The 16,928-nt window shown below is 35.6% G+C and overlaps 1 protein-coding gene across 1 annotated transcript; it reads right to left on the bottom strand.

Annotated features, from left to right (window-relative positions):
• Positions 1-7,804: 7,804 nt before the first annotated feature.
• Positions 7,805-13,363, bottom strand: LOC134538124 (uncharacterized proline-rich protein-like). Its single transcript, XM_063379160.1, has 3 exons — positions 13,239-13,363; positions 11,832-11,915; positions 7,805-8,747 (listed from the first exon to the last, which is right to left on the bottom strand). The coding sequence occupies exons 2-3, from the start codon at positions 11,898-11,900 to the stop codon at positions 8,544-8,546; spliced, it is 273 nt and encodes a 90-aa protein (XP_063235230.1). The 5' UTR covers positions 11,901-11,915; positions 13,239-13,363; the 3' UTR covers positions 7,805-8,543.
• Positions 13,364-16,928: the final 3,565 nt, after the last annotated feature.

Raw genomic sequence — 16,928 nt, 5'->3', positions numbered from 1 at the left:
CTCGTTTAGTTTTTGCAAACTCAAGAACACAAAACGCCTTCTTTTGAGGAAACGCCATTTTGACGGTCAGAAAACAACTAAGCATCCTTGGGAGGTTGATGAACCTGGCGTGGTCACATGGCAACCATCTGAAACTCAGAAACCTTACATTTCCAACAGCATCTCCCTCATTCTGATTCATACATTTACCTACAAAATATTTGATCATGGAATCGGTTCATCCTGCATATCGTCCAAAACGTTGTTCGTCCGTCTGCGCTCTTTGAGAGTGCAGATAACCTCGCTTCTCCAGAAACTCGGAGTGCCGCAAGGTGTCTATACCTCAGCCCATGACTATTCGAAGATAAGGGAATTCACACGAGGTTACAGGAACATACAGGAAGTTATTGGGTACACTCCTTCGAGACAACGCCTCTCGCGGTAACTCCTGTAACGAAAATAAATATACGAAACGATAATATGATCTCTCTTAAGGAAACTTAAGAAGGGAAATAATTAAGTTTGGTACACTGAGCTATAAACTGTCTTTATCCATAATTATTTTATATTTGATTAACTGTTTTTTAATTATGTGTTACTGAAAATTTCTATTTAGAGCACCCTCTCCACAATATGAAATATTTATTTAATTTAAAATAATTTATTTCAAAAGTCTGTGGTTTAATAAACTGATTTTATAAATTTTATCAACTGTCATTTTACACATATTTTGAATCGTATTGAGATTTAATATATGAAAATGTATCATAAAATTGTTTCTTGTATTTACTGTGTATAATTTGTACAGTTATCTACGTAACAATATGTCTTGAGTCATTTATATTTTAGTTATTTTAATATTGGCTTCCTACATTCCAGAGCGCGTCAAAGACCAGTGAGGACAGTCACTATTCACTGAGTAGCAAACTGTAAGTGAAGAACATAAACATCGGCTTCACTTTGATTGACTACAGAACTCTTAACAAGTCATTGATGACCCTGAGCCAGTTATGAACAAGTATAAGAAGGGGTTACCCAATAACGCATAACCCGTCAAAGGATGCAACTTTGTTATAGAAAAATGAAAATTCTAAAAATTCCTGAACATACATAGGCAAGTTGTGTCTAGCCTGGAGTTAAATGATACCGCGAAATAATATTGATTCTAACCATGATGAATGAAAATGTTATTTTAAATATATAATGGTGTATATTTTACAGTGGCTTCAAAGGTTTTACAAGAATTTTGCAGGTCTCGAATTATGAGTCTTTAGGGCCGTTCACTAAACAGCTTGTATATTCACTCCCATTGTTGGCACTGTGCCTTCAGACGGAGATGTTGGGTGTTGGCCAGGGCAGACAGTCCGCCAGCCCACGTGGTGTCGCCAGCTTTCGACATCTACGCCGACCCTGCCCCTGGCGGGGGTTCGGTGAAGCCTCATTGTTCCCGAGGCCTCCCGGAGCGCCACGGCGCGAACAAAGCTCAATCAGGTTCTTTTCAGCACTATAGGTTTTCCTGCCTGGCGAAAATACAACAATAGCCGTGTCCCACCTCACGCACCGACGATAGCCCATGTACACCGCCACACTCTGATGGCGCTACCCGGAGGTGGACCAAGTCACGGAGTAACAATTTCCTTGATGTGTAATGGTAAATTTACCTCACAAAAATACCTATGCAATCACCTGTTATGCCATGAGATGTAGGAGAAATTAGCACCTTAAATTTAAGAGGAATAAAACTAGAAAAATATAGGTGTCACAATCTACTTACTCAGAGAATGAGCTCAAATTAATAATAACGGAATACTAACAATATTATTCACAAACCTGTTGAGTCTGCGTGAGGAACATCCTTCCTTCTGTAGGTGCGCAACACAGAGCTGGATTGGAACACAGGTTGGATTCCGACAACCCGGTGCAGTTTCTACGAAGATCCAGTTACCGCGTTTATCCGAGGTGCATTTTTTTGGTGAAAAATCCAGAAATTTACTGTTACTAATAACTGTGTGATATATGTGTTTACCCACGGGATAGGTTAACACTTTCCTATAAACTATAGGTTCACACAAGGTCACGATTATTTCTTAGGGTGCAACTTTTGCTTACTGGTGATTATAGGTTCGGCGCCCATCTGACCATTTTGGTTTAGCACCCAACTCATTTTCCTTCTCTGTAGCAATTGCCCTCATTACAGCTTTTTCCCACAATCCGACAATGATTGTAGCAGCAAGGTTGGGCGTTATTTAGTCCAGCGCACTCTGCAATCCGGCACCGATTGAGCCTTTCGCGAATGGACTCAGGAATTGGAAGAAACTTGAATCACGGACGCAAAGTGACGCCAGAGACTTTTTCAGATAGTAATGTTTATGTGCATTTTTTATTTGCTTATTTCAACATTTAAAAAAAATCCATGCACTGTATATTATTTTCGCTTCTGTATTTCCTTTAAAATTATATTTATTTTCGGTATACCTGCAAAACTCACTACTCGGGCTCAGGTGCACTACTGATCGTGTTGCATTGAATAGCCTAATATAATCCTACTTTTTTCATTTCCTAAACATAAAAATACTTTTGTTGTGTAACATTTCAGCTCTTGGTATATGGTGTTTGGTAGGAGGAGTAATTCGTGAATGGAACAGAATTCAATTGGACCAGAAATGTGTTAACATGTTACTGCAATCTTTGAAAGTCTTATAAATCTTGAAAACATGGCGGACACGCGGGATTCATCCGTATATATTGGTTTCGTAAACATCGCAGAATTAAAACAACGCATAGATATTAAAAAATAACAGTTTTTTAGTACAACTATACTTTTTTCAGTTTTATTTCAAAACCAACATAAAAGTAACCCATATGGGGGTACAACTTAATGGTATTCTTTTACGTAGGGTAGAGTATTTTGCGAGATAGAACTGATAATTCTGGTTGCCCCGGGGATGGAACAGTTTGTCACTACTCATCGGTGCTAGCACGCTGCAAATAATCACTACATGGAACATTTAAGTTACACGTTGAAAACACTCCTGCGAGCAATAAGTGCAGTTTCGTCTCCCGCGACATGCACAATGCGTGGAGTGAGCCACCCAATGGCGAAAACAATGGACTCTCGCTACTCGGGTTCGAATTTTTTCTGGCAAACGCTGTTCCGTATCCATCCACGATATTCCTGATGTGTGTCACCTTTGAAACAAACAAATAAATTTTTTTAAGATCAACACTTTTGAAGGCCCAAACATATCTTTAAATTATTGCGACTTTTATGTGGCCGCCTGGTCGGACGCGCGAGCTCTATAAGCCGCGGGGGTCGCTAAGGGCGACACTAGCTCGCGCATCTCATGTCTCTTCGCCTCTAGGTGCCAGGCACCGAACTGGTGTGTTAGTCTTCTAGTCGGTGTCACACCTCTGTGGTTCTTTAAGTGGTAGCTTTATTATTTTAGTGTGGAATATTAAAGTTTAAGACTCCCTACACTTCTGTATACCATTATTAAAACTGTACAACAAATATCCATGCTTAAAAACGTGCGTGAAATAACCTATTTTAGTTTTTTATCACTGTTAAAAAATACATCTTAAAGACGAAACACTAATATTGTATAGGCAAGTGCAGTTTTTCTAAAATGTATTTCACTATCAGAATCGTTCAATGAATCTTGAACGGTTCATGAACGGCTCTGTACGCCTTCTGGCGGCCCAGCCATATAATAATAGAAAAGTGGCCGAATCATACCGATACAAGCCAACCTGAAGACCGATTATTGTTTTCCACGGTATCTAGTCCCGCACAGTATTGTCACTGGGTGAAGCAGGCCAAGACAACGTCACAGCTGGTCTATTAGCTGCGAGCGAGGGGCTGAGAGGGAAGTGATAACGAACGAGGTGACAGTGGAATGAAATGTGTTGGTGGTCGGGAGGAGAAATGACGATGAACACGAAAACTGTCAGTCTCGCTAGGTTACCAAGGTCGCGATTATTTTGAGAGGCTCCTACACTCGCATGATGTTATGCCGAGGCATCGAAAATCAAGAGAAAGCTATTTTCTACCAAAGGTTTCGGGAAATATAGTTTACCTCATAACCAACAAATTTAACATACTAAATCGAGTAGTTTTACTTTGAAACAGCAGGTATATTATTTAAACTACCGATTCTTGACAACACATACTGACGTACAGTTTTTCTACGAGGAGACGTAATTTCTGATCCGCAACCTGATTGACAATAAAGGATGCTTCATTCCGTTGGACATGTTGTCAATCGATACTTTATACCCAAACTCAGTAAACTGCAATTTTTTTACATGGAACACTAATATTCATGTTAGATTACAGATATTTGTAACACAAAAAAATTTGTATCATTACTAAATAGTGGGTTCGGATACTTACCCAGGCATTTATGCTTGTGTTGTCCCGATATCTTCAATAAATAATTGAAGTTATTTGTAAACCCTTCCCTGAATAGCTTTCCAGTATTAACTGCGCGCATTTATAAGCACAATAAAACAAATTGAAGTCCAGTTATTAAATGTTCGATATTCTTCCATTGTTTAAAAAAAATTATGTCAAATGAAAAATAAATTGAAATATATAATTATGCACCAATTAAGAAATACTCAATATTATCTCGAACACGTATTTCATTTATGCAAAAATAACCATAGCCATATGTTGTACAAAGTTACCATATCTTTCTTGTAGTATTATAAAACTTTTCTTACAACTGGTTTCCAAAGAATTATTTTACAATTAATTGTACAAGTATAGAAAATGTTTTCTGTGTATAGAAAATACTATATATATATATATATATATATATATATATATATATATATATATATATATATATATATATATATACATATAAGTAACTGACACTGATTCACATTTTCTCGAAGAGTTTAGTTTACACAGTTTCAATTACTTTCCGCATAAATTTCCAAATACTAGACTCAGTCGTCATTCCAAGCTTTCCGACATTTAACTTTGCTAACAGGAACGGCAATTAACGCCATCTTAAAGAGTTTTTGAAGAGAAGAGGTATTTAAAACTCATCTGGCCCAGAGCCAATCATCGCTCACTATCTGGACGCCATTACTACGTGACAATCTGGAGTCGTTCCTGTGGGACGAGTCGTTTAGAGACTCTTTCTAGTATGCAATCTGCCGTACCCTCCGTTGACCGAGCTTACTTCGTTAGAATAACAGCTCAACCTCCTATGTCCTTGTAAGCGTCACACAGACAACGCAAAGTACAGAGCACTCCAAAACTGGTATCCCTTCCCCCCTGAAAAATTTTCGCATGTTTGTAATAGATGATTGAGAATCCTGAACTTACCGGCTGTCAGCGTAAAAATATTTTCTTTATAAGTTACACTATTTTAGGTAGGCATCAAAGAAATACTACCTATTGTAGTCGTTACCACGGTGCAGCTTTCGGAAACTTTTTATATAGTTTTTGGATTCATGGTCCATAGACCCCAAAACCACCTTAAAATCAAAAATTTATATATATTTACATATATATGTGTATATACATATATATGTATATATAAAACAATTTTGTGGACACGATAACTGTATCAATTTTTCACAAATCACTTAAAACTGATTCATAAAATCTAGCAGTGAAAAATCGCGAACAAGTTCGTTAATGGGCAATTTCTGACCAAAGAGGTAGAAATGGGGAATGTTTTTTTTTTTTGTTTTTTGAAAAACATAATAATCTCTGTAACTACCATAATATGTACATATCATATCTTTTTGAACGTATTATGGCTCTTAGGATTAGTAACAAAATATTTTGTCTGAAATAGTTTTTGATACGACCAACCATAATTGTAAGCAGTTGAAAAAACAAGGGTTGAAATCAAAAAACTTAATAATTAATCCCTCCTTCGTAGGCACATAATCGAATTCGTACAAACTGTGTATTATTATTATTTTTATCTAAAACTTTTGACAAATAATTTTTCATTAGACGAACCATTGCTGCAAAGGATTAAAAAAAGGGGGCACGAATTTAGACGAATCCATAATTTCCTTAGTAGGTATGCTATCAGTTCCGTTCGAATTTGTTGAAAATCTATTCATTTTCATTTAAAACTTTTGCCTAAAACAATTTTTGATTAGACAAACCATTGCTTTAAGGGTTTTGAAATAATTGAGGGGTGGTATTTAAAATATATATATTTTTTCATATCATGTACGCTGTTAAATCCGTTGTTTTATTGTAAAACCTTAAATTATCATCTCCAATGTTCGTAAAAAATAATTTTTTGTATGACTAACCATTACTAAAAGGGGGTGAAAAAACAAGGCTTATAGAACAGAAAAATCATAACTCCCTTCGTAGGCAAAACATATCGATATCATTCGGATATTTTGTAAATCTTATAATTTTTATCTAAACCTTTGTCGGAAACAGGTTTTGATAACAATTAGATGAAACATTGCTGCAAGGAGTTTAAAAAATGAGGGATAGAATTTAAAAAAAATCATAACACCCTTTGTAGGTATAATATAAAATTCATTAAAAAATGTTTGTAATTCTTATAATATTTACCTAAAACGTTTTTTCTGAAACCTATTTTAATAAAACAAACCATCACTACAAGGGTTATAAAAAACCTGGGGTTAAAGTTAGAAAAGAAATAAAACTTCCCTACCATGTACTCCATCAACTTAATGTTTATTTTTGTTTAAAGTTTTAAAACATAGTTGAAAATGTTTGTCCATAGTATATTTAATATCACAAATCATTACTACACGTGTGGAAATAACAAGGTTAGAAATACCAAATATCATTACTTTTTAATAAATATACTTTTTAAATCCATTATAATTTATTGTAAAACAACAAAAATATCAAACACATTTAGCTGAAACAATTTTAGATGAAACGAACAGGGGTTGGAATTTGAAAAAAATGTATAAAATTAGTCGAAATTAACAATAATCATCTTAACATTACCTTAAACCTTTGTCCAAAAAAAATTTATGCGACCACGTATTAGTGCAAGGGATGTTGTATAGTGTTTGATGATCAAAAATAATTGCAGAGCTACCTTATCAGCCATAATATGAAATTCTTTAAGACATTCAATGCTGGATTCTTTAATTTAAAAACATTCAAAATATACACCTTTTAAATTACGTCTACAATGCCAACAGTCCGTGGTAGCGTGGTCTCTAAATAGGTCTTCAGTCTCGGGCTAAGGTTCATTGAAGAAGCAACCGAAACTTACATTAGCTACATTCATTAAGAAGCTCTGCTTGGTTGTGAAGATTATCCGGAAGCCATTGTAAGTTGCGCTGTATAAAATCCAAATGATCAACATTCGGAGACTATATTATAGGAAAATCAGTAATCATAGTGAGAACGAATCATAACTCTGTTAAATCATGGCCAGTCGACAAGCCCAACATCCTTGTCTGCGTGGGTTTGATTCTGGAAGTTTCGCAAGTGGAAGTGGCAAACGTAGACGGGAGAAGAAAATATTTTATCGGGATACTCCGGATTTTACCACCAAAGCATTCCATCGTGGCTTCTTCGCTATCAGATCAAATCATCTTCATTATAATGATTATTTTTATCAATATTACCAATTTTACCAACACAACCTAATTCAACAAATTTTCCTCACATATCTATCCCGCCATAAATTATTTTAACTTATGGAACTAAACTATAAAAATTATTACTTATTTTTTGCGCTAACAAGGAAGAAGGTACGTGTTTCGAGGAATACTTGGTCAACTGCAAGGGCTTGGAGTTTCAGGTGTGTTTGAGTGTGTATAAGTAATAATTAAACAGCATTCATAAAAAAAAATTAAGGAAATTTATTTCTAAACAAGGTTACAGATGTTGTTACAAGCACACAAGTGATGTTAAGGTGAGCGTAGCACCACCAAGCCTTGACTGTCCTTTTGTCTGACGAGTTGGTGTTCTGTCGGTGTGCCGCTGTGCTGCTAGGGACTTGCGTCGGCCGGGGAGCTGCCTGACCCCTGACCTCGCCGTCCTGATGGCCGTGGCGCGAGAGGCGCGGTCGATTATTTTAGAAACGATGCATCGATTATTGCTCCGTATTCGACGAATCTATTCTTGAAGGGATGTGACCGACTCAACCTTACAACACCTTAAAATACTGTGTAACGCATAATTTTTTCACTGTTAATTTTAAACTCACCAGACATGAATTATGGTTCGTAGATAACTATATAATTTAAAAATACAAAATATACATGTGCGTTTATAATAAGAGGTGGCCAGTAGCAAAGTAATTTTATTTTACGATAATTTGCTACGTGGCAGCAAAAATCTTAAGAGTATACATGTTCCCCTTTGGGACCATAAGTTCAATATTAACATCAACTAAATATAAATCTATATTCTGTCACAACCCTTTAGCTCTAGCAGCCTCATATGCGCATCGTTGCAGTATAATACGAGTACTCAGATTTCGATGATAAATTTTCGGAGAATATATTCAAGGAAAATCAATTTAGCAGAGAATCGATTTTAACACCGATGAATTTCGATGGTGTCGTTTCGGCTATGGCTAGTCTTGGAGCGAGCGGCGGAACTTCCAGGTGGGTGGCGGCTTGGGGTGTTGGGGGATGACGGGCACCGGCATTTGCGCCGGCGGGATGGGTGGCGGCCTGGGCACCGGCATGGGTGCCGGCTGGGGCACCGGCATGGGCGCCGGCTTGACCGGGGGCCAGACCACGCCTGGGGGCGGCCACGGCGGATAGGGCCCCGGCGTCTGCAACCAACACACGCCCTGCTCAATGCCTCACACAATGACTCTTCTCAGATCAAGCAAGTCAATACTCTGTTTGTTGTCTACATCAAAAGACAATATGGAAGTATTATTAAAAAAATTCAGTATCTCCCATCTAAATTGTATGTATATGTTATTATTATCATAATCGACGAAATCAATTTTTTTGATGTTATACTTATTTAGGCCCGGAATGAAAAAAAAATTAGGAGAATAAATTTTTACGATGCGCGCGTAGCATGAAACATAAACTGACAAGCTTAAAACAAATTGGTACAAGTTATATATGTACTTTTAAATCATATACTTTAGTGATTGATGTTGAATACTGAGTTATATATATTAAAAATTCTTTATTTATTGTGAATATTAGTGATAGAAATTATTTTGATATTTTTCAAGTGTGTTATTGAGTGTAATATATAAGTGAGGTTATGTTCCCGTATACATAATATTTTTCCATAATAAATTAATAATTTGACATTAGTATTTAATAAATAATTAAAATTTATAAAATTTAATAAACACTGAGCAACCTATATATTGATAACATTATTAATTAAAATTCATCTAGGTTATTTTACTAAATTTAATAATTAATTTTCTACATGTTTTTATGTTAATATTGAATACTGAGTTTTATTTAATTTTTTTTTCACAGTAAATTTCAAAATTGTTCAGTGTCTTGAATCCAATAGAAGTATTAATTCTAACGTGCGTTAATAAGTACACACGCTTTTCAATTTTTTTTTTTTTTTTTTTTTTTTTTTGCTACTGTAAGACACATCAGTAGGTAGGTTTGGTGTGTTCGGGGACACCGGCTCACGGCCTGGGATCCAGGCCATCGTGAATTACGTTACCCACTCAGAGTTTTGAGAAAATAACATTTTTCAGTTCTTGTTTCAGATAAAATATGGCTTTGTTAAAAATTTATTTTAATGCTTTTCTTCTGAAACAAAAACTTTAAATATTTTTTTGCGAAACTCTGTGTTGATTACGTATTCCACGATGACCGTCGTGGATCCCTGGATCCTGGTCATGATATGGTGTCCCAGGACAAACCAAGCGCACCTATTCACAGCGACAAATATAACAGTACTTCTTAAATATGTCATTTATTCAAAGTTAAATTTTCAAAAAATATTTGCCAAAAATATCACACATAAAATGTTAAGTATAGTGAAATTTAACCTTTAAGGAGGTTAAAAAAAATAATTCGTGGTATAATATTTAAAAAAAAGCTGTTTTTATTTTATTTTATTCGTGTTAATCATATACCAGTAAGTACTAATTTAAAAATTAAATATAGCATTAAAATTTTATAAATTTAAATATTTGTAAGTTTTATTAATATTTTTATATTTCACAAACTAGACTGAAAAAAGGAATGATTTTAGTTTTACTAGCGAAACGTATATCACCATATTAGCATAAATGATCTAAATAAATTCAATTTAAATTAAAGAATATTCTATATTTGATGGAAAAAAGGAAGGGTTAAAAATCATGTGAGATTTGTTTCATTTAGACTATGGCTAACTTCTTATCCACTTATGCGCAAAGGGTTCATAAAACAGTAAAAAGGTTGGGGCATGATTTGAATTATACTAAGCATTTGGCAAAATTAAATATTATTGGAACTGCGAAAGATGACAGAGTCTGCAATCAAATCTAAACGGCACAAATCCACAATTTTTCTAAATATCCTTCATAATGAAGTGAAAAACGAGAAAAGTGTAGTTTAATCACTTTTAAATATATCCCTGGATAAAATGTAAAATGAGATATTAAATATTCACACGTAATCTATATCAAAAATAAACATACTTAAGCATTATCACTTTTTAAATTCCCATTCAGAAGGTTTTACTATGACTGAATTCTTACGTAGGCCTACCACTTCGTCTGGCATTTTATTTTATTTATTGCTTTGGCTTAGGAAGTTTAAGGTTGATTACAATCTTGTATTACAGTGTTATTACAATATCAGCTTTATCCTTCAACTTGCGCTAGCGAAGCCTCAGGAAGTATTTGCCTTGAAGATGAAAAGGGGGGGGGGGGAGCCGTGGCAGCCCGGAGGGGGGATAACGGGTTCCCCCCACCCGTGCGAGACACAGCCGCCGACGACAGAGCTCCACAGGCGGCAATCCTCGGACGCGATGTGTCTCTAACACTCTCTACCACCCACAGTAGATCGTACGCGACAGTGTCCTCATGTTTAAACTAGTTCGCAAAAACGTTTTAATCTAGAAAAAAAATATACGAGTCATGATACTAAACGTCTTAACAAATGTATGTAAATATCGTGCATTAAATTTTACAAAGAAAAAAATAAATCTTTTACAAGACGGTGGTTGTATTATTTGGATATTTCGGTTAGATATAAAATTTAAACAATTAAAATATCTTACAAATAATCCCAACAAATTTTTAACTGAAAAAAAAATATATTTTTTGTGTTATTGCAACATAAAGTTGTTGCAAAAGCATATAGCACGTATTTCGTGCTTACAGCAAAATTCAGTTTCATAAAAATACAAAACGTTAGATGATTGGCAATAGTCTGCCTTAGAGACATCAGCCTTACGCATGGCAGCGGTTGGAGCACAAAGGAAACTGTGCAGTATTGTGCCACTCGGGAATTATAAAAAAAAAAAAAAAAAAAAAAAATTACGAGGTTATATGTATCACTTTTGCAGAGAAAATCTTTAGTTATTACATAATTTATATTATAAAATTTAAATTTCAAACTAACTATTGATGATAAGTATACGTTAAGATAAAATAAAATTAAACTGAAAAAAGTTGAAATTCATTAACATTAACACAGGGTAATATGTACTAAAATACTTGGGAATTTACGAAAAAAATCAACATTTATTTATTTTTTTCAAAAAATGATATTTTCGAAGGGCCATTAAACGCCTGCACCTTAGAAAATACTGTTATATAATATATGTGTGTGTGTGTGTGTTTGTGGATACACACATTGCGAACTTGACTGGTAACACGTAATATTTTGTTTACATGTCACACAGTGTTCCACCCATTCTCGCTGTTCCTTACCGAGTCGTCGCTGCCCAGGCATGAAGTGACGGCGAGCCCACACATCAGCAGCACCACTAACACCTTCATGGTGGCGATGTTCAACTGCAAATTAAATAAATAATTTATAACGACTTTTTGAGCCAGCTTAACACTATGAATGAAAAACAAGCAGACACTGTATTTAATAAACATAAAAATAGCGAATAGCTAACTGAATAATTAATGTCTCCTAAAAAGAATCAAATACACACCTTACCCAAATAATAATCTTGGCACCAACATGAATATTGTGATTTTTTTTTTATGGCTATATTTGTTCGATAATTGCCAAATACATATGTATACGTCGTTAATGTTAACCAAGTATGATACAATTTTTCTGAATAAATTGCAGTTACAAAATGTTCACCAAATTTTACTTCACTGGATTAATGAATAATGGAGTTTATCATATTATGTCGTTGATAAAAGTCCATAGTTGGCTGCAAATAAAAAAAAATCTTGGCAATAAAACTATAATTGTTTTCCATTTTTAATTATTATTTTAGTACGTTACAATTTGACCGCTATGTTTTTCAGGCAGTATAAACGGTAGAATCTCGCATATTCATTCTGTGCCTCGATGGACTTATAAAATTAAAGGAGGCAATGCAAATGCTCGAGTGCATAAATAACTGTCAATGTAAGCCTCGTGTCAAATACATTCACAAAATTTCTGGATCCTTACTGTTTACGACATGCACTTAAAGAAATTCGCCTAAAAAGACTGAACTTGTTTTGCATTGAGGTTGGAAATGTGTAAAACTTTTAATTAGTTAAGAGATTAATTTAATATTTTACAATACGTTTCACAAACCTGAGATGAACTTCCCGACTTGATAAATCTTTAAAACCCACTTGTGATGTGAAAACATTATTTGGGTACTTACTAAACTTTAATGGTCAGCTCTAGCTGTGGTGTCAGTGATGTGTGACTAAATTTGCATGTTTGTGTGTGATTATTGGAGAATGTGTTAGTCTTTTAAGAAAGCGTGTATTTGTCAAATTTTATTAAAAGTATCACCAAACATGATTTGTTGAAGTTCAGATTTTAGTATAATGTACAATGAAACAATGTCAATGAAAAAATATGTCAAATTTATATTTCCATTAGGTCTTTTTTCCGTTAAATTATGATAAGTATCTTATATGATACACACATGTATATTTTTTACTTGATAATAACTTGTCTGTATTGTACTCTAACCTTCAAAAGTATTTCTCGTGCTCTTTGTTATTGTTTTTATTCGGGTCGTACCAGCGATAAACATTTGGTTTTATTATCTTACTGTAGTTTGTAAACACGTGTGTTGCTACGTGGTGGACGAGGCCTCGCCACACACAATAATACCTTACAGAAGCAGCAATAAGCAGGTGCATACTCACAGTTGTTCGACAGCGACCAGCTCGGAGGGGCGGACCTGTGCTCTGACCTACACCTCCAGGGCCGGCTGTTATATAGCAGAGCTACTCGGTGGTGCAGCGTGCAGAGTCAACAGACTGTGACGAGTGGCCGGAGAAGGGGAAGGGGCGACAGAGGAAAGGGGAAGAACTATCTCGTTCCCGGAAAACTCGCCGGATAAGTGGAGGAGGTCCGTTCGTCGCGTGAACGAACTGAATTTGTAAGTATTGCAACTGAGCCCGCAGAGAGGTTTCGTACGCCTTTAATACTTATCTTCTATTTTTTGTAGGAAATATTTATTTGTATGAACATGAAATGAATCTCTATAAATGAAGATGAATAATTTCTAAAAAAAATATAAATAATTGAAAAAAAAAAATTAATATGCATACTAAATTATGTTAGTATTAATTATTTTAAGAAATTTTTGCTGTTACTGTAAGATGGCTGGCTCTATGTTTGCAGAAAAACATTACATCAAAATCTAAAATATTATAGGCATTAAAACGTAATAATATTATTTACATTTTATTGGAAATGTTATAACTAGCAGGTCCAAAGAAGACGATAGATAGTGTCTTAACAGTAAATGACTTGACGCTATCACAAGAAAACAGAACATGTATACTGTAGTGGGTGCATATATATATATATATATATATATATAAATTATTATAAATATATCGACGCTTATCACTGAATCACTGACCGACTCTGTGACGATGTACGATAGCTGCTGTTTTACACACATTAACACTTTTATATCTTCTTATGTGTGTTTGAAAGTGCATTAAAATTTTTCACTAAAATCTGGCGCTATACGTTCAAGAAAATTTTATTTTTTATTTATGAGGTTTGGAGTATTTTTTATTTTTGAATTTGATTTATCATCATCAAAAAGTTTGTAAATAATTAATTTATCACTGAAAAACTGTTTTGTTTACGTGAGTAAGTCGTTAAAATTCATAAACGATTATTGAATGAAACAATTCACACGTAATGTAGTTTTTCAAGACGTTCTTCATTAAAAACATTTTTTTTGTAGAATATTTTGCATAATATTGTTTGTGGATAAGAAATAATTTAAATTTCCACAATAAAAGAATGAATTTAATGTTTAATAAATATTTCGCGTGTATTAAATTAACGTGTTTGTTATATTCACCATTTTTTCAAAGGGCGCTTTAGGCGCCTTACAACTAACTAGTACATACATACTCTCAACCGCGAACTGAAAGCAATGCCACTCATGCGTCTGACCGGGCGGAACGGTCGTGTTGTATGCATTGGTGCATTGATGCGGTGACCGAGTGCAACCAGAGAACGAGAGAAACAGAGAGAGAGAGTGAAAGAGAGAGAGAGAGAGAGAGAGAGAGGGAGGGAGGCATACAGGTTTACCCGGCAGTCTAACCGGTGTTGGGTGGTTCCCCGCCTGCGACGCGCTGAAAGCCGTTTCCCCGCGCATGCGCGTCGACGGTGGCCCCGAGTGAGCCAGTGACGTCACGAGTCTGCACCGAGTGGGGCTACGCCGTCATAGAGTAAGTAAAAGGAGAGGCGCCACTCCCATAGTAATGATCGTTTGCTTAAATTTGTAAACAAAACCCTTGCGATCATACCATTTCTTTGCAACTTGACAACGAAAAAATTACAGCCAGATACAACCTGAGAAAGGTTTAGCGTGTGATAGTTGGCACAGTTGGCACCTTTGTAGTCGTCATATTTTATATTTTTTCGATAAAGGCTACTGATATTGTAAAATTGCTTTATGTTAGTCCTTATAATTGGACGTTAAACTATTTCCGCAAAAGAAAAAAAAGTTTTGAACTTAGGTACATTCGAACTCTCAGTCGTCAATTTCCGAGTTATGACGCCTTTACCCACAAGACCACCAATCTATCTTGAAATAAGTTTAACAAGTGTATGTACTTATACAATATTTTTATGCACTAGTAAAGTCCAAATTAATTATATACAGCCAGATTGAAACTGATGATCGTTTAGTAATTTATTTTATTTCAGTTTATTATATTTATTTTCCATTTTTAATTTTTTTTTAATTTTCAACTCCAAAAACTACAGTAGCAGCCCTAGTAGGTAATATGGAGAACGACAGGCCAACGTGCTCTAATTTTCGGTTTCGGCAATATGCCATGCAGCATCTAGTTTTCAGTGACATTTAAAAAATATATACTTTTACTTTCAAATCCCATTATTACCACGAGACAATACAAAGATGGCCGTATATAATTATAATAACTGGATATGTAATAAACTAAAGAGATCAAAACTTGTAATTTTTTTTTTCCGATGTTGGTGAAACATGGTATGATCTCATTTTTAAGGATTCAGTTTGTCCTATCTACTGTCACCCCCCTGTACGCCGTGACCCACTAGCTTGCTCGCGGCTGGATTCTCCGAGCAAACGTGTAGGAAAACCTGCAGTGACAAACATGTCCAATTATGCTGAGATAGTCGTCTTCAGCTAGTTTCTCTCCGGACTCTTTAAAATGTAAAATAAATAATATTATAGCAATACGATAAACATGTTTTCCGAAACATGTCCCTCTCTCCGCACCCCCTCCCTGTACCTGCACGTCAAAGATAGAATCAGGGAACAGCTGATAGACGTGTTAGAACAGGCCTATCAAAGCTTACACACAAGCTTGTTGCCTATCTCAAGGATCCGTGTTGCTTGAAAGCTAGCCCCTCCACCTGCCCAGCTGACGCCAGGCAGGTTTCTCAGGTACACGAGGGCAATCTAGGTCGTCCACGTGCACTTACAGACTCTTTAGGCTGATGTTCTAGCCTTCTAAGTTACCCGCGTATGGACCGGGGTGCCGCCCGCATTAACCCGGTTAGGGACGGTGAACTACTTCGTCCCAGTTCGTGAGATTCACGGGCACCCACCACCGGCTGAGGCTCAGTTCAATTGGATCAGACAGTGTCGGGTGCTGCACCACTGTGCAAGCCGCGATTGTTCCCAAAAGCTTCCGCCGGAACGTTGGCAGTGGTACTGATCCCTGCCACACCCTCCACTGTCTCGTCCGAGGTGGTCCTCCCACCGTCCGAATATATCTCCACACCCGTGTCCCAGACATCTAAGATAAACAAATAAAATGCATTCATATATATTTCCTTAAATTACAATTTTTTTTAAATCAGTAATATGATATAGGTAAAAAAAGTAAAAAGCCCGCTACCCAGTTTTGAACCACGTTCCTTTAATCATATTAGCCACGAACTTTAAGCACTGCTTTACGAAGCCTGATACAAGGTTATAAGGAGAATATGTACATATTATCAACGTTATAAGACTTTTCCCTTAGGTTCTTACAAACTGTAAATTACTCTTAACTAAAATTATTTAGTATACTAAATATATTCCAGGGTATTTTCACTGTCATAAAGTTACATTCGGCACACCAATATGTTTGGTATGTCCTCTAATATTTATGAAAGTAACTATATATGGGTTTATGTTCGTACACGTGGGTCCACCATCTTCCTTTGAAAAATTCGTTGCATGATGCGCGTGCATCGTAAAAGTTATCTCTCATGATTTTTCCATAAGAAGTATAAATTCAAAAAACAAAATAGCTATACAAATAATAACACTAAAAACAAAATGCGTGCCTGTACTTATGCGCGTGCGTTAGATAATACACTTACTTGGC

The sequence above is a fragment of the Bacillus rossius genome, chromosome 1 (genome assembly GCF_032445375.1).
Source record: "Bacillus rossius redtenbacheri isolate Brsri chromosome 1, Brsri_v3, whole genome shotgun sequence".
NCBI classification, from domain to species: Eukaryota; Metazoa; Arthropoda; class Insecta; order Phasmatodea; family Bacillidae; genus Bacillus; species Bacillus rossius.
Note: the sequence above shows the minus strand (reverse complement) of the source record. Positions and strands in the feature narration are given on the sequence as shown.